General features: G+C 50.5%; 3 protein-coding genes across 10 annotated transcripts; all 3 read right to left on the bottom strand.

Annotated features, from left to right (window-relative positions):
• Window positions 1-609: 609 nt before the first annotated feature.
• On the bottom strand, window positions 610-2,718 carry LOC112900375 (alpha carbonic anhydrase 1, chloroplastic-like). The gene is made up of 7 exons (XM_025969206.1): window positions 2,562-2,718; window positions 2,429-2,464; window positions 2,228-2,325; window positions 1,811-2,019; window positions 1,473-1,682; window positions 1,168-1,350; window positions 610-1,067 (listed from the first exon to the last, which is right to left on the bottom strand). The coding sequence occupies exons 3-7, from the start codon at window positions 2,307-2,309 to the stop codon at window positions 936-938; spliced, it is 816 nt and encodes a 271-aa protein (XP_025824991.1). The 5' UTR covers window positions 2,310-2,325; window positions 2,429-2,464; window positions 2,562-2,718; the 3' UTR covers window positions 610-935.
• A 2,070-nt stretch (window positions 2,719-4,788) lies between these two features.
• Window positions 4,789-9,524, bottom strand: LOC112898777 (glucan endo-1,3-beta-glucosidase 14-like). Of its 7 annotated transcripts, XR_003229929.1 has the most exons (5): window positions 9,129-9,524; window positions 6,889-7,922; window positions 6,388-6,544; window positions 6,194-6,305; window positions 5,808-6,109 (listed from the first exon to the last, which is right to left on the bottom strand). XR_003229929.1 is itself a non-coding variant. In XM_025967066.1 (3 exons), exons 2-3 carry the CDS (start codon window positions 7,936-7,938, stop codon window positions 6,482-6,484), a joined length of 1,113 nt encoding a protein of 370 aa, XP_025822851.1. In that variant the 5' UTR covers window positions 7,939-8,949; window positions 9,129-9,524; the 3' UTR covers window positions 5,808-6,481. The 7 variants fall into 7 exon arrangements, 2 of the variants coding, with proteins under 2 accessions (XP_025822851.1, XP_025822849.1); XR_003229930.1 differs by lacking the exons at window positions 5,808-6,109; window positions 6,194-6,305 and adding an exon at window positions 4,789-5,549; XR_003229927.1 differs by having other exon boundaries at window positions 6,194-6,544.
• Window positions 9,525-11,546: 2,022 nt separating this feature from the next.
• Window positions 11,547-14,688, bottom strand: LOC112898857 (ferredoxin-1-like). Of its 2 annotated transcripts, none has more exons than XM_025967162.1 (2): window positions 14,448-14,688; window positions 11,547-12,171 (listed from the first exon to the last, which is right to left on the bottom strand). In XM_025967162.1, exon 2 carries the CDS (start codon window positions 12,152-12,154, stop codon window positions 11,699-11,701), a length of 456 nt encoding a protein of 151 aa, XP_025822947.1. In that variant the 5' UTR covers window positions 12,155-12,171; window positions 14,448-14,688; the 3' UTR covers window positions 11,547-11,698. The 2 variants fall into 2 exon arrangements, with proteins under 2 accessions (XP_025822947.1, XP_025822946.1); XM_025967161.1 differs by lacking the exon at window positions 14,448-14,688 and adding an exon at window positions 12,292-14,433.
• Window positions 14,689-17,399: the final 2,711 nt, after the last annotated feature.

Below are 17,399 nucleotides of genomic sequence, written 5' to 3'. Positions count from 1 at the left end.
GCGACTGGCACGTGGGCGCCGCGGAACAAAGCCGGAGCCTGGAAGGAGCAGAAGAGAAGCGGCAGCATATGCTGACCGCGGGGGGTTTTGTCCCCAAAACTGCCAATAAGCACCCAGCGTTTCGTGTATCTCATTCGCCATTCCGACTCAATCAATCAATCGATCGATTTAAGCGCGTGCTTTTGGCACCGACGGCCGGCACGGCAGTTAACACCGTGGCATACTAGGATTGTATGATGATCAAGACATCAATAACTCGTTAAACTAAAACTTTTCGATTCGTCCACATCCCATCCGACAGATATTTAGATAAGGAGGATCAACACCAGCTTGTGCAGAAACCAAAGCCCTATCATGTATCATCTACTAGTAACACTAGGCTATTCACAATGGAAGTTTCATGGGGTGTTTCATGGCATTAATTAGCCTGCCACATCAGCAATTTGGATGACATGGTACATCATTTAAGAAGTAAGAGTTTCATGGAGTTTCATAAGGATGAAACTATGTTAACCCATTTCCAAGAACTTTGAAACCGTGTGAAACCTCCATTGAGAGTGTTTTGTTTCATCTTCACACAATTGAGTAAATCCTATTGGTTATTTATTTGTAGCATTTAAGTAGTATGTTGGCATATGAAATAGTGAGATGAAACTCTCTACTGAGAGAGGGTGTTTCATTCTTCTACAAAGTTGACGTGGCATTCTTAGAAACATGGACATAAAACCCACATTGTGATTAGCCTTATAAACCCTAGACCTACCGACCAACTTCAGACTCCAGATTGCCCGAACCGGGGACATGGCCGGCGACTAACGAGAGACCAGACCTAGAACCGAACACATGCAGAACACCAAAGTCACAAACTACTTGGACGCAGAGAAACAACTGATGACCATGCGGGCGGGGTACGCCTACGGCGCCCTCTTGGCTCTTCATGGCACCGCGGTACGGTAGACCTGGACGACGCGGCCGTTCATCGGCTGCGTGGGCCTGTTGTTGCGCCGGTAGTCCTGCTCCAGCGGCGCCGTCAGGGCGGCGGCCTGGTCCACCGACATCTCCCTCACCTGCGAGCCGCAAGAGCCAACAATCCTCAGAGCCTGTTCATCCCGGTAGCCGATTATTCGGAACCCACGAGGGCGAGGCGAGGGCGGCGCGCGTGCGTACCTGGGCGAGGATGCTCCAGACGACGTTCTCGGTGCAGGGCGGCGTGGTGAAGGACCCGACGTACCGGTAGTACGTGTGGGAGCGCAGCCGCAGCGGCCACAGGCTCACGACGCCGGCGGGCACCGGGGCGCCCTTCTCGGCGTCGCAGCCCTCGGCATAGAGCGCGGCGAGCTTGTCCTGCAGCTGCCGTTCGTTCGTTGATGAACAACAAAACAGCAAGCACAATCGAATTCAGTCGTAATCCTGGCTCCGCCACTGAGCGTGAGAATCGTGGTACGTCTCAAAGACATGCCAGTACTTGTTACCTGCGCTAGGAACGGGTCCGGCCTGCCGAAGCGGTAGAGCATCGCCACGACGGTGACGTTGCCGTCGTCGCTGGCGTGGACCATGTGGAGCTCCACGGGGAACCTTTGCCCGTTGATGGTGTGCTCGGACGGCGAGTGCCAGTGCATCTGCTTCAGCCGGTACTGCTTCCCGTCCACGGTCACGTTCCCGCCGCCGGCGTCGAACCGCAGCTGCATGCATTTATCGACAATATTTTCAGATCATACCAGATGACGACCGAAGCAGGCTTTATTTGCAGTACAGTTTTATTTAAGTAGTACAGCAGTAAGTTTCTGTTTGGAAAACACAAGCAACACACCGCGAGGTTGACGACGTTGTCGACGAGGGTGCCGTTGGCGACGGTGTAGTCCCGGTGGAGGGGCTGCAGCGCCGGGTTGTAGACCGCTCTGGCCGTCGCGATGTCGATCGGGGACTGGTTCGTCCCCACAGCGCACTCCGTGAAGTTGGGGCTCAGGCCGCCCCAGTGGTCAGGGCCCACGGAGCCGACGTACCCGAACTTGGCGCCATCTGCTTATTTCAAGTCCAGAAATTAAGTAAAATAGCGTATCACAGATCAACGAGAAAGTCAAGGAACGACTGACTGTTCAAACACAGTAGGTTCTGAAAATGGAAATGGAGAGATGAAAGCAAGCGAGAGCTCTGAACTGTAGACGAACTAACAGACGCAGCATGGCACTACTACAGGGAATGCAGGAGGAAAATTAGAATCACGTACTGGGGTCGCAGGCAAGGGTGGCGACGCAGCAGCAGGCAGCCAACAGCAGGAGGAAGGCTGCATTTCCAACCGGAGCCGCCATCTTCGATCTCCTGGCCCTGAAAACTCTCAAGCCAGAAAGGAATGCAGATGCAGTCATACAAACTTGCCGAAGGCAGAATGCACGAACATATAGATGTAGCAAGTGTCTCGTCATCATACCTTTTGCTGAGTGCAGATCGGCTTCGATCTCGCTTCCTGCAAAAGGACACGCACAAGACGGCTTATTCCCCGTATCCGTCAGAGGATCCATCGCAAAAGGAGGCAATCATGCAAAAGCTCGCCGTGACCTGACCTGATCAAGATGAGCTCGCGGACGGGACGCCGACAGCCACACACCTCACAAGAAAGGAGCCCCCGATCGACGTCGGGCTGGACGGGATGGGCGGCGGGAATCTTCAGTGATCCGGGCGGGGACGACGGCGCTGGCGATCTGAGTGAAGGTGTTGCGCTTGGACGCGACGAACTGACCGTGTATATATAGGCCAGCAGCACGGCAGGTCGCCGCTTGACGATGCCGTCCGTCTTCTTGCAACCGCTCCTTTTTCCCCATCCTTTTTCACAAATGCTTCTGACGATCTTGCATTCTTGCGCGCAGAATTCGCGAGGGCATGGGGGTAGTGCTCCTCACGGTGGAACCAGAGGAGCACGTCTCGCGTCATGCGCGCGTGGAGAGGAGTCAACGAGGCCTCGCGCCGGACCGGTTGCTCCACGCCCTCCAAACACCCTCGGCATCGCAAGGCTGGGCTGGGCTACGCGCCGAGAATGAAAGTCCTGGGCACACGACGGACCAGGGTCAGTTGCTCGTTGACCGCCGTCAGAGGCGTTTCAGATCAGTGTGTTGTTCAGGGCCTGTTTAGATCGGCGCATAAACGCAAAATTTTTTTTGCGTTTCGTTTTTGTCTTTACGCATCTAAACGGACCGGCGTATTTTTTTTTTGGCATTTGGGCCTTGTAAACATAAAATTTTTTTGCGACGGAATCTTGCCAATTTGAAGTACTAAATGAAGTCTATTTACAAAACTTTTTGCACAGATGGGCTGTAAATCGCGAGACGAATCTAATGATGCTAATTAATCCATGATTAAGCAATAATTAGCGGATGGTTACTGTAGCATCACTGTTGCAAACATGGATTAAGTAGGCTCATTAGATTCGTCTCGCGATTTACAGCCCATCCATGCAAAAAGTTTTGTAAATAGACTTCATTTAGTACTTTAAATTGGCAAGATTCCTTCAAAAATTTTGCGTTTACGGCTTTTTTGCGTTTACGGCTTTTTTGCGTTTACAGCCGCCATTTTGCATTTACACGTTTTGACGTTTACATGGGATCTAAACAGACCCTCAATAACTCCACCGGAGAAAACCCTCGTGCCGTCATCTCTTTGTCAGAGACCCACCGTCCACCGCACGATCAGACCGGAGGGCCTCGCCTACATCCGATCCGAGCATCACTGCTGCTTTCTGGCGGTACTGAATGGATCTCCTCAAAATGGCGAGTCACGTCACTTGGCGGGTAGGCACGTCGCAGTGTCACATCACTGTCCCACTATGCCACTGTGGTGTGGTGACGGGGTGCAGGACCGCCCATGGAACCTTTCTGGCTTTCTTTTCGCGAGAGCTGGTTGCAGTGTCCATAGCACATTCTGGACGGGACGGAGTAATGGTGGGTGCGCCGGCCTTGGGGAGCCTTGAGACTGACGAGCTCCATCCGTGCGTGCCCTGCCTGCTGCGTTGCCGCCTAGCCACAAGCTCAGTTTTCCAGCGACGATCCATTGGCTACCACTCCAACGGGGGAAAGAACTAAGTAGGTTGACCCCCACCGACGTCATGCTGTCCAGCCAGCACAGAGAATGTGCCGTTGGGCCATCGTGACAGCATGGCAGGCCGGATCTGTGGCGCGCCCACTTCGGCAGTTCGGCTGTTAGTAACAAGAAGGGAACTCCGGGCTCACAGCTTTCGTACTGGCCGCCCCATGATCGGACCAGAAAGGTAACGGGGGAGAGACAAGAGGTGCGCGTATGCTCTCGTTCTTTCAGCTGGTAGTAGGTGCGAGGCACACGAGCGCACGCCGTCCACAAACGTTCCATCAGCTAGCGTGCCGGCAAAACAAATTCATGGAGCGCACTGTGGAACGGACGTGGGGACTGGACGCGGCGGTGAGCCTCTGAGAGTGGACCTTCAGGACCGTAAGAGTTTTTGCGCCTTCGATCGTGGACGAACCATGACTGCGCCCCAAACACATCAGCTGTCGGTGCTTCTGGTGAAGCCGCCGTCCATAAGCGTTGTGAACCTCCACCACTGAACGTCTGAACGTAAATATTCCAAATTTGGGTTTCTGTCGCAGAGGCTGGAGATATCTTTTTTTCTAAAAAGAAATCTTGGTTTATAATTTTTAGCCTTTGCAATGACTTTCTTTCAAATATCTTCTCATTACAAATTTTGGGAACTGTTTGGTGAAATTTGTACTGCAATTATTTTTACTTTTACCTTGATTGTTTAATTGTTTGGGGTAGTTTTTCCTGAAAGTTTGTATGCTATTATTTTCTAAAAACTACTCCTACTAAATGAACACGACTTGTTTGTCAACTGAAAATTAAGCTATTTAACTTGCTGGCACCCTACATATGGCACTATTTGGAGAATGCTCTTGAGCTAATTTGTGTGCTGACGGACTTGTGCCGGGAGCTGCAGCCCACCAGGGAGGGCCTGAAGGCTGCTCCGAGTCACTCCAGTAAAGTCTCGGCCCAGGTTGCTAGTCCGTTTCCTTCGTTTTTTCGGGCTGCGTCGTTGCGATGGCTCTGGACCAACGAGGCGTATCGCCCAACAATCTTTTCTTTTTGTCTCACTTTTCAGCTGAGCTGCTTTTTTCCCAGCCGATTGATTCTGATAACCTCAATGCAGTGCTCCTGCAAGTTTTTTTTAAAAAAAAAACAAAGAAGATTCTGATAACCTCGTGTTGCACTAGGCGCATGATTACCACTCTGTTAACCTGATACCACCTGAATGGGGATAGTGTGCATTGGATTCAGATAGCTTATCAGATCCCGCTTCTCCAGCAGGACGAGTAAGCTATAAGTCTCGTGAAGGTTAACGTCTGTCTCGACGACCCCATGGCCCATGCCCCAGGGCAACGTTGACGCGTTTGTTGTCTTCTGAAAATTTGAACTGGAGCTCCATGTTCAAACAATATAGCTGGTGTTCTCATGCAGGGGCGGTCCCAGGGCCCGGCGACCCTAGGCAGCGGCCCGGGCTCCGTAGCAAATGGGCACGCACTTGCACCCTGCACAGCACAATTCGGTCAGGCAAAAAAGACTTGATCAATGGCAAAGATGCACAATATATTTTGCTAATGCAGTCGAGTTGCTGCGTGGGCCCGGGCTCTAGAAAATTTCTAGTTCCGCCACTGTTCTCATGTGACAAGCTGTTTTTAAGTTTTTTTTATTTTTATTTTTGTGAGGAAGCTGTGTTTTAAGTGCATGCAGATTACTGCCAGAGGGCAGAGGCTGGAAGAGAAAAACAGTGACAGCTACGTCTGAGGTAACAATAACAACTGCCAGCCTTGACCTGAATTAATGTCCTGTCTGTTCGACCCATATACAAATGTACAGCTGCGTAAAGAAGACATCTCCATATAAATCGAAGAGAAAATTCTATAAAAAAAAAACAATGCGTGCAATGGCCACGTATCGTCCCAGATCTTCAGTCAGTTCTACTTCACTGTCAGTGTGGAGCCAGTTTTGGCTCCTGGATGCTAAAAAAACAATCCATCTGTTCTGGCTGGCTGTGTGAGTCTGCACCAATCGAAATCATTGCTGATGGTGTTCTACTTCTGGAGCTTCCCTGATGGAACAAGTCCCTTCGTTAGTTCTCTGAAGACTGCGTAGGAGAAAAGAAATAGAAAAGGGCACAAGCTTATGCTCCTACTAAAAGGTTGTCCAAGCTTAAAGGAATCGCCAATTTTGTGCGGTGGATGCTAAAAACCATAAGTCACTAGAACATGTGGTGTCGTACAGGGCAATTTTGCATTGTTTTTTTCCTGCAGTCACGAAAGGAGCAGGTTCATAGCTGCCAGGAGTTCATTTCAAGAGGATCGTGGGAATTCAGGATAAGGCTCTTACCTTGTGGTCTGCTGGTGGAATCCCAGCAGCAAGAGATCCTTGGGCTCCACGCTCTCTTCATCGCCTTTAACGCAATTGTCAACAGTAAATCCTCTCAGGATAAGCTGAGAGCGATCGATGCAACGGCTATGAGGATGAGGGCAAGCAGATGAACCGCCTGCAGAGGACGAAAGCGATGCGCGGTTTCTTGTCAGGTCTCATCTGAAGTAGAGATGCAATGCAAGAGAGGGTGATGGTGTGGAAACTTTGCCGGCGATGCAACCTCTTTTTGACAGTTAGTGCAGAGTTCTATTGCCGTTTCACTGCCGGCATCACTATCACGTGAAAAGTGTGAGAGCAACGTGGTAGGAAAGGGCAGGTAGAGGTTTGCAAGAACTGAACTTGCCTTCGTTCAGACACTAGCTAGTAACTTATTCAGTTACTAATCTACGCATCAGAAGCAGAAAGTTTGCAACCGATTTACCGGCTTCATCAGCAAAGAAAGACTGGAGACGATCGTACCTTTCTCGTGCCTCGTGAGTAATCCATGGGTGGAAGGTATCCCTGCAGGCCGACGTCGTACACCGGCGTGCCGTCGGGGTAGAACAGCCCGTAGTTCCGCTCGGAGGCCGGCCCGGGCTTGAGGTTCTCGTTGAACAGCGCGAAGACGTAGACGTCGATGGGCACCGACGGCCTCAGCGGCGTGCCCTGCTTCATCTCGATCCGCTGCAGGAGGTTGCCAATGTACGTCCCGGCGTACTCCGGCGTGGCGCCGGCCTCGTCGGGGTCGCCCCTGGACGGCCACCCGGTCTCGGAGATCTTGACGTCGATGTCGGTGTGCCCCAGCGCCTGGATCGCCGCGTACACCGAGTCCACCTGGGCGTACAGCATGTTGTCGTAGTTGAGCTTGGTGTTGGTGTCGGTGACCCCGGCGTTGGGCTGGAACAGGACGTACTCCAGCGGCACGTTGCCGGGGTCGGCCTTGTAGGCGAAGTAGGGGTAGCAGTTGATGAGGAACGGCGACCTCGCCATGGACAGGAAGCTCAGGATGGGCTGCATGTACGGCACGACGTCGGCGCGGAATGCGCCGGCGGAGGGCGGGAACGAGCTGCCCATGATGTCCAGGGAGTGCGCCGTGGTGACGTTCACCCGGCCCTGCAGGCCCAGCGCGGCGAGCGCCTGGTACACGGACTGCATGGCGGGGAGGAGGTTGGCCTTGAGCGCGGTGTCGTTGCCCTTGAACACCTCGTTGCCGACGGTGATGCAGGTGATGCGCGTGCTCGGGAGGTACGGCTGCACGTGGCGCTGGATCCACGCCCGCGCCGCCGCCGGGTCCACCATCGCCGACACGTTCTCGTTGCCGATGCCCACCACGAACTCCACGCCGGTGTCGAGGAACGCGCTCAGCACGTACGGGTCCGCGTCGTAGAGCTTCACCTTGCTGACCTGCATCGACCGGAGCAGCCAGGACACCCGGGCCGGGGAGGGGAGGTTGTCGGCGATCTGGCCGTAGTTGATGCCGATCGGGGTCGCTTCAGCCCTCAGCACTGCTCGATCTGCAACCGCTAGCATCACACTGTGTTAGCGTTCAGCAACCATTATTCAAACTGAAAATAAATAAACAATCAATCTAGCTACTAGGCAGCTGCATGCATCTCTGCTCAACAAATTCGTAGTTAATCACAGGATCCAACGAGAGTGTTCTGGTCCACATGTGGTCATGTGACCGGGGGCGTCCTACCGAGAATCAACCCAATAAAAAAACCACGTACATTTTCAAACCCACTTCGATCCGCATCTTCTTATTTTATCTGCATTCCAGTGGCCACAACTGATCAAAAAGTTGATCACATTTAGCTGGCCGGCGACAGCGGACGAACTAAGCGAACCGCGCATCCTTCCAGACAAAACTTTAGGGGAAAATAAAGCTAGGACAGCTCGGAACCAGACCAGACGCACGTCGAATTGCGGCGAAAAGGCGGCAAATTGGCCCATTTTCTTGGGTAAAATAGGGCGATGAAAGAGCTCCGACGAGAATCAGGGTTTGGGAGATGCCGTCTTAGTGGGCGGCCTGCTTTGTTACGCCATGGAGCACTTGGGGACCTTGTGATCTCACTAGATATCAGTTAAAAGCTCGGATAAGATAATAGCTCAGCAAGTACACCTAATAACCACCACTCCGCAATAACGCGAAGTCTAGTACCGTTGCCACAAACTAAGTATTGATGCTCCTCATGAGTCATGAATTATTCCTTGCTGAGTGAAAGCATATATAGGGTGGGAAAACAACTCTAATATACCCCCAAAAATAGTTTTAAATGGAATAAAACAGGTAACATTAATAAGTACCAGCGGTAGTATACATTTCAAGATCAATGATATATGTACTAATAATGGAGTGGAAAAATAGCACATGAAGAAGAAAATATGATGCTCGTACAATACAATTGATTGGGCGTGAATGGCAGTTAACTCTGTAGTTCAAACTCAAGCACTGGGAGCTTCATGCAAATCAAAGGCCATAAATGCTCCCAGAAGAAAATCTCAGAGACTGAGTTTGGTCGCTCAATCAAGACTCCAATTCTGAGAAGAAAATAGCATTTTTGAGCGTATTAATCTCGGATACACTGTGTATGTGAGAGCTGAAATGGAACCACGACGCATTTTCCGGCCAAGGGCCGGAAACACAAGCTCCGAGCTGACGGCGGGTAGCTAGGGAAACCATACACGAGAAAAGAGGCACGAGAGATTGCGAGCCTCACCTGTCATCAGGGCGAGGAGCACGACGGCGGCGGCGAGGCGGAACGGCAGCCACCGAGTTCCGAACCGCTCCGCCATGGCCATGAACGCGGCGACGGCAGACCGACGCAGCTAGCAGGTCGCTCCGATATGATCAGCAGCAGGAGGGAAGAGAGCCGAGAGCCCGAGGCCAGTCGACGCCGCCAGTGGCCAGCCGAGGGCGCTCGCTTGCGTCGGTGGAGTGGCGCGCTCTTCGGTCGACAAGAGTGCCTTCTCCCTGTCGCGCGCCTGCGTAGCGGGCGTCGCCGCGCTCTGCTAGCCTTTGCTTGTGCTAGTCTGGAGTCCGGAGCGGGCGGGCGGGACGGCGCCCTGCCTCGGCTTGGCTCTATTTAAGCCGCGGCGCGGCGGCGGGCATGGCATGGGCAGTGACCGAGCAGGCGACAACTGACAAGCCGTGTGCCCGGGCTAGCTAGCTAGCCACAGCTGTTCGCGGAGCCGCGTGCCCGCGTCCGTCTCCCGCGTGCGCGCGGCCAGGCCAGGCCGGCGGGCGGGAACGGAAAGGGAAACCGCGAGCAGCCCGAGCTCGTCGCCCAGGAGGTCGACGCGTGGCCGCCCCGGCAAGATCCCCACCGACCACGCCCTCCCCTGCACCACACCCGTCGCGTGTGCACGCCCACCAGGATCGCATTGCGTGCGTGGTGTCGTGCCTCCCCGTCACTCCGTGCCCTTTCCGGCGTGCAGGATCCGGCGGTTGCTGCGCGTCGGCGTCCCGGTTTCCTCGAACGGGGCGCGGCCGGCGCCGGCGCGAGCCTTGCTGCTGCGCTGTGCGGGTGGCATCAACGCGGCAGCCGGCAGGCGGTTACGTTCACGCAAAGTCAAACGCGAGGCGTACCCCGTCCCTGAGTGACGGCCGTCGGGGCGGTCTCCGGATGGTCTGTCTCGCCCGGAAGGGTCCCGGCGGCGGCGGCCCCGCCGGCCCCGCGCCTGGCCCGCAGCCGGAATCTAAGCTCGCTCTGAGACGGGGCGGGGCGGGATGGACCACGACGCGGGGAGGCAGAGGCAGGGCAGGGCATGGCAGCGGGCGGGCGGGCGGGCAGGCGTCGCGTCGGTGCGGGGGATGATGGGGCGGTGGCGATCGGCGCGACTCGGGTCGGGTGGGTGTCCGGTGTCCCTGCGGCCGCGAGCGACCCGCGCGTGACGCCGCTCCGACGGGGCGGCACGTGGACCGGGCCCGCGCCCGGCCGCGCTGTGCGCGCGTCAGACTCCCATCCGGCTTCACGTGGGGCCTGGACAAACTCCAGCTCCCTATCTCGCCGCCGCCGCCTCCTACTGTTCCGCCATTGTTCGCGCACAGAGAACTCCGGCACTGGCAGTTTGGCACACCCAGATTTCAAACTGACCGAACAGGAATTGAGCTTGCAGACCTAATAAACCGGTCAAATCAGGGACCAAATTGTTCATAGAAACGGCAGTTTGAGGAGATAAAGTAAAGGGCTGTTTGGAGTGTAAGTGTGGCGGCCGTTTTGAGCGTCACAAGTTAGGTACACTGTGACGGGTTAGCCGGCACTCCAAACAGCCCTTACTGCTCAAATAGTAACGAGCATGTGGCGTATGGTTGGCTTTCTACAGTGCCCGTGCTCCGAAGTCCGAACGAGCACCCCGTCTTAACGAGACCCGTGGGGCCGAGCGATCTGGTAAAGGTTTACAAGTGGACGACACCTGAATCATCACCCCCATTTCGCATTTGCCGATTCGGCACCGCGACGCTACAAAATCGCCCTTCGAGCCAGTTCATCATCTTTTGGGTTTGGGTGCCGCCGGTCGGACAGACGGTCGCTCGCCGCACCTAACGCTGATCGGACGTGTGGTTCAGGGAATGCACTCGGACACGCGGACATGCGTCCTCTGTGGATCCCGGCGCCACTTCTTTCTCGTCGACCAACCAACAAATACCAGCCAGGAAGAGATCGCAACGAAATTCGGAGTCCAGAAGGGCAAAAAGCGCGAATCCTCGTGTCTCCATTCCAACAGCTCTTTTCAAAAAAAAAAGAAGAAAAGGAATTGGCTCCAGCAGCAACCGGCATCTCCCCAATTTGTCAAGATCGCAGGAGCCCTTTTTATTTTATTTTTTTCAGTATCCATGTGACACGTCCTCCCGTTCCTGTCGACTAGCATCCCAGAGCATCCGAATTATTGCGCCCTCGGCCCGCCGGCCGGCCGGCCTTTCGGCGACGTGAACGCCTGCCGCCTGCGTCGCCGCGGCGCCGACGTTCCTGAAAGCTCCGCCTGTTTCTTCGCCGTGGACGTCGCCGGAACGGCCGTGAAAAACTGATGCCCGGCTGCCGTCGATCCGAGACAGCAGCCTTGGCAGATTCCGAGTTATCCAGACTCCAGAGAGAATAGACACGGGGAGATATCACTCATCAGGCAAGAACCTACACTTTGCTCGTGCCGAAATTACGTGGAGGATTTTGATTAAGGAGTCTAGCTAAGATGCAACTATGCAACGACCAGTACAGATGCGAATCGCAATGTCAAGATCGAGAACTCAAGATCGAATCTGAATGGAGCTGTCGAAGTGACACCAGTGCTACTAGTACAGGTCGGCCTCCCGGTGCGTCTGGATGACGCAGTCGGAGGTCGGGTACGCGACGCAGGTGAGCGCGTACCCGGCGCCGACCTGCGCGTCGTCGAGGAACGACTGGTCCGACTGGTCGACGGAGCCCTCCAGGACCTTGCCGGCGCACGTGGAGCAGGCGCCGGCGCGGCAGGAGTAGGGCAGGTCGAGCCCGGCGTCCTCGGCCGCGTCCAGGATGTAGCTGTCCTCCGGCACGTCGACCACGCTCTCCTGCCCCTCCGGCCCGATGAGCTTCACCTTGTAGACGGCGGCGGCGCGGACGTCTTGCCTCGCTCTGAAGCGCGGCAATGCCGGCGTGCTCCTGGGGAAGCTCAGGTGCAGGGGCCGTTTTGTGCAGTTGTTCAGCAGAAGCGTGTTGTTCTGTGCGATGGCCATGAAGTTGCAGAGAACCGGAGATGTGAAAGTTGCCATCTTTGGGTGTCTGGGACCTGTAAATTTCGTAATCAGAAAAGGAGGTGAACATTACATCCAGCATGCATATGGAAGTTGGAGAATCTCAGAGAACTGTGCAAGTCAGGGAACTGAAGTCAGGTAAAAAATTCTAATACCTGAATCTTCTTTCTTTTTTCTTTCTTGAAAGGGAACTCGCAATACATGAACTTTCAAGCAGAACTGAGCTTCCAGTTTTCTTTTGAGAAAAAGAACTAGAAATATAACACGTTCACTACCAGAAAATTTCCCGCGTGTTTCATTGTTTCTTTTCGCGAACGTTGTCTGAATGTCTGAGTACATTTTTCGTTAAGACTGTTCATTGTTTATTTCTAGGCAATAGCTGAAAAACTGGATGGGTAGCAGCAAAATTACAGACCACAAAGTATCCTATGAATCGAAACAGTGTGAAGTTCTGACTTCTAAGCAACTAGCCAACATAAATATTTCTGGTAATACATATGTGGTGCTGAATTGGTTAGCTATACAGTGCGGCTAAGCAACCAAATAGGTACTTCTAGCTAACTCGTACAGCTCAAGGCAAGCGCTAGTGCGCTACTGAATTAAGCATAGCATCTGCTTGTGTGGGTTCTAGCAATGTTAGCGGTTAGCACTACAAAAGAGAAGAAAGCCTTTCTGGAAGGTCTGTCAAAAACTATCTTTCCTGAGAGAACGGCTTGTCCATGCCCGATCCCCTGGCTACTTTGATGATGGCTAAAAGCAATGTTTGTAAAATTAAATAAGCAATAAAAAGTGGACACTGGAAGTTTTGGAGCTGCAGGATGTGGTTGGAGACCAGATTTGCCTTTCTAACAATGAGCTAAATCTGTGGCCTATACTTCCTTAAAGTACAAATAGTGGTATCACAGTCAATCACCTGATCAAGAAAAGGATTCAAGTTCCAACCAATGGCGTTAACCAGCTGTTCTAATTTGGATATGGATGTGGATATTAGAAGTGCATGGCACATATCATGATTCATCAGGACCATAGTAATGAAGAAGCTTTTCCATTTCCGCAGGAAAGCCGCGCTCTATGTGGATCCTTGTCACCCCCACTTGAATTCCCATGACCCCATCCTAATAGTCTAAAGGTACCTTGGAGTAAAATAGAACCTTAAAAGACAGACTAATAATAGTAAATCCTTCTGGCATAAGCAACACCAATGAGGCAATAAGAGTATGCAAGCTCCAACCAATAACGTTTACCAAATGTTCTATTTTGGTTATGGATGTGGATATCAGAAGTGCACGCATGACACATCATGATTCAGAACCACCGTAAGGAACAAGCTTTCCACTTCTGCGGGAAAGGCTCAATGTGGATCGTTGTCATCCCCACTGAACTCCCATGACCCAATCGCGATAATCTCAAGATACTTTGGAGTGAGATGGAACTTTAAAAAGGCTGCCTAATACTACTAGCTAGAATGCTTGCATAAGCAATAGCAATAGGAGTAAGCAAGTCAACTATCACGGCACATATTGCATCCATAGGAATCTGCAGCATAGCAAGTTTTCCCCCACATTACAGTCACCACTTCTGCGTGTGATGGAAAACAAAGACTAAAATGGTCAAAAAAAAAAGACTACGAGGGTAAGGTATTAAGGTGCGCTGGTACCTTGTAACCTTCTAGGTGACGCTACTGCTAGTCATGGGGATTAATTATTTTATGAAGGTCAGGTTCCTCGATTAACTGACTCTTAATGTTATCAGGCAACTCCAGAAATGAAGATGAGTGCCGACCACATCGACGCCCCCATTGTGTGTGTTAAGCATACCGACATACAGAAGAGATGGTGAAAGCATGGAAACGGACCATTTCCCCCTTGATGATGGTTTGGGTGGAGGTCACTACAGACCACAAGAAAACAATTCAGGACAACTGACCGACTACATTGGTACTATCCGGTATCCACCGTTGAGGGCGATGATGGAGAATGCATGCATTCTGAAGATTACTCTGAATGCCCACGAACCACCTACTTGGACTCAAACTATAGGGAAGCTCACATTGTTTCAACAAAGCCAGCAGAGAGCTAAGCGCACGCATTCAGGAACACGAAACCTGCGGCGCTTCAGGAGTTAAGAGTCAGGTCCTTCCTTCCCTAACTGAAAGACGCAAATGGATAACGCGAGAATCATTGGCCCAGAAATTCAGCGCGGCGCCGGCGCTTCGCCCGGAAAACCTCCTTCCCGTTCCCCGCAGGCGGTGCATTGTTATCGGATAAGAGATGGATGACGATAAGAGGAGAGGAGAGGAGAGCGAGCTGACCTCGCGGGTGCGCGGGCGCTGGGATGGGACTGTCTCCGGGGCAGTCGAGACGACGAGGGGAGCGAGGGATGGGTGCGTCTCGGTCAGAAATGGAGCGGTCACGGGGGATTGGGATACGGATAGTGGTGGAAAACGCTCCGGCGAGGAGGGCGGTGTGGTTCTCGGCTTTAACCGTGGCGCACCCACCTGGGGCCACCGGAGCACGGCCACACCCTGCCGCAGTGCCGCCGCCGCAAAGAGTCTGGACCCGTGAAGTTGGACCTGGAGCTCACTGCCCCTATCTATCTAGGGATGATAATGGAAATGGAAATTTCCGATTCTCGAGAATCATTTTCGAGATTTTATAGGCTAAATAAAAATAAAAAATTATCAAAAAATGAAAAATAAAAAATAAAATAGTTAAAAAAATATGCAAGTGAAAACGAAAATGATTTAAGTGTCTTCCGATCGTTTTCGAGAAATATCGTATTTTTACGGTATTCTACCATATTTTACTGATAAAAATATCGTATTCACGTAAAATACCAGCAAACCCCACTATCTATATTTTTAGAGTGTCATGGCTCATTTATTCTAACCCTAAATATAATCTAGCGACCTGAATTTATAGAACCATGGATAGTTTCGTAGATGGTATGATTAATATCTAAATTATTAGTACTATGAAATGAGATACATGTCATGGATGGATGGATACTTGGATTAATATCTTAACCATCAGTACTTGTGTATGAAATATGTTAAGTTATATGGTTAGTGTTGTGCTGCATGGTTTGATATATTTATCATTTTCTAAAATATCATTTCGATGTATCTCAATTGTTACCGATGCATTATTGTTCGTATATTTTCATTTCCAAAATTACCTAATACTGATACCATTTTTATTTTCAATAATATCGCATCATTTTCATTTTCGATGGAAAAATATAAAAGTGAAAGTGATGGAACCTTTGGTCGATGTTTCCAACCGTTTTCATCCTATACCTATCCTGTGCGGCTTGCGGAGTCGGCCCGTTGGATCGGAGGAGAAAAGATGGGCTGGTCCGCATCCGGCTGGCTGCCTGCCACGGCACCACGTCGGACCTGTTACCAAGTGGCGATCAGCCAATCACCTCTGCTTGTTGGCACAGCAAATTATCCCCCCCCCCCACCCCCCACGCGGCGGGCGCGATACCAATCCCCATCATCTCCCTGTTTTCAAAAGGAAAACAAACAAAGAAATAGCGCATAATTTGATAAATTATAATATTTTTCATCTCTGCGATGAAATAGGGAACTGAATCAAAATGGCGTCCTCCAATACTTGGGGCAATGTAGAAAAATATATCCACCTTTTGAACCTCAACCTCAAAACCCCCAAATGGGAAACTGAATAGATAATGGGTAGTATGAACCTCAGCCTTTTGCGACAAAGTATTTCAAGACATGAGTTAAGGATATGCCAGGTCTCATTTTTTTAAAAAGCTTCAAAGTGCGTTGTTGATGAATTTCACTGTTTCCAAAATATATATAGGGTCTTTTCGCTATAGTTGCACCCCTAGTTACTCAATATATTGTATGTAAATCCGGGGCTCCTGTATGGGCTTCCAATTTCAAGAGACATATGTATTATAAAAGAGATATAGCATTACAAATTAGTGGATGATGGATTTGGAGACATATATCTTTATCTTTACCTATTTCTAAAACACGTAATATTTTCATCTTAATTTTTAGTTTGGTCCAACTTCTATCATCGATATAGTGGGCCTTGGTCCATCCTGTATGCAAGTCGGACCAGCCCTCCATCCAAGATTCGATCATGTAAACCCCTATAAATTAACGCAAATGCAACTATACATACCCGATACTTGTATAGTCTTTGTCCGTAGCAACGCAAGGACATATTTACCTAATCTAATTAAAATTGTCTATATATATCTTTGATCTCCCTCATTTGTTTATATCCTAACCCAACACTATATAGGTACTATGTAATTACTCTACATGTACTTTCATCCCCATTCATATTTCTCCATTTGTGTTTAACATATGTTCAATTAGTTGAAAACTTTGCTTGAGCTATCTTAGCTCTTGTTTCAATCCACTCTAGATTTTGTTTTTTATGATGCATATCTGTGTAATTTAGTGCAGTTTTATAGGTTTATTTTAAAAAAATCTTAGGTAATTATTAGATGCAAATTTGTATTAGGAGTTACTTTAGGTGATCTTTCATAATAGCACAGATAGGTAATCTAGACTGAAATTTTGGGATCATAATGGAAAAAATTGTAATTTTTTAGAAAATGGTAGATCCAATGAGTGTTACTTGTTAATGGTGATAGGGTATATACCGAATTAATGGCAGAATCTTTCTGCATTTTAAGAGTTTATTTCTAGCATTTTTCCTAGCACGTCTCGTGAGGATTAATGTGGATAAAAATTAGTTACAGTTAGATGCTAGCTATCTTGCTTTTTGTTCTAAAATGATATGTTTCAGACATCTATGGTCATTTAGAAAGTTACAAAAAATACTGGAGAATCTTCTTCCTGGTATATATCAGGGTTCCTTTTCACATCCTACATGTTATTGTTACCGTGGACTCATATATTGATGGTCGATAATTCTACTATCAGTATGTTCACAGACTATGCACTTTGTTTGTTTTTACTCTCTGGATGGGAGTTATAGAGTTAAGAGACTACCGGCTGCTTATAACCTAAAGAGCATGTTACTCTTACTAATTTGGAACAAAGGAGATGTCATGGCTTCTTTCCACCTTCTGAAAGACGTACAGTGGTGGACAGGATTTGGTGGCACACCTTGGTCCACGATCACATTGAATCGACCATGCACGCATGATCTTCTGGAAACACAGCACCCACATATCCCCGTCAGCAAAGATTCCTGCAGTAGCTAGCTTGAACTTCAATGCGAATGAACGGCAATATCACATCGACAATTCTTAA

The sequence above is a fragment of the Panicum hallii genome, chromosome 7 (genome assembly GCF_002211085.1).
Source record: "Panicum hallii strain FIL2 chromosome 7, PHallii_v3.1, whole genome shotgun sequence".
Classification (NCBI taxonomy): domain Eukaryota; kingdom Viridiplantae; phylum Streptophyta; class Magnoliopsida; order Poales; family Poaceae; genus Panicum; species Panicum hallii.
This window is presented reverse-complemented; position numbering and strand designations above follow the sequence as displayed.

Excerpts from the sequence above, each read along its gene's own strand:
- LOC112900375 (XM_025969206.1), bottom strand. The coding sequence starts at position 2,309 with ATGGCGGCTCCGGTTGGAAATGCAGCCTTCCTCCTGCTGTTGGCTGCC. Across the intron at positions 1,683-1,810 it reads ACAACGTCGTCAACCTCGCG|CTGCGGTTCGACGCCGGCGG; the intron begins GTGTGTTGCTTG and ends AAATGCATGCAG. Across the intron at positions 1,351-1,472 it reads CGGACCCGTTCCTAGCGCAG|CTGCAGGACAAGCTCGCCGC; the intron begins GTAACAAGTACT and ends AACGAACGGCAG.
- LOC112898857 (XM_025967161.1), bottom strand. The coding sequence starts at position 12,475 with ATGTACTCAGACATTCAGACAACGTTCGCGAAAAGAAACAATGAAACA. Across the intron at positions 12,172-12,291 it reads AAAAAAGAAAGAAGATTCAG|GTCCCAGACACCCAAAGATG; the intron begins GTATTAGAATTT and ends CGAAATTTACAG.
- LOC112898777 (XM_025967064.1), bottom strand. The coding sequence starts at position 9,210 with ATGGCCATGGCGGAGCGGTTCGGAACTCGGTGGCTGCCGTTCCGCCTC. Across the intron at positions 7,923-9,128 it reads GCTCCTCGCCCTGATGACAG|ATCGAGCAGTGCTGAGGGCT; the intron begins GTGAGGCTCGCA and ends TAGCGGTTGCAG. Across the intron at positions 6,545-6,888 it reads ACTCACGAGGCACGAGAAAG|GCGGTTCATCTGCTTGCCCT; the intron begins GTACGATCGTCT and ends CGTCCTCTGCAG.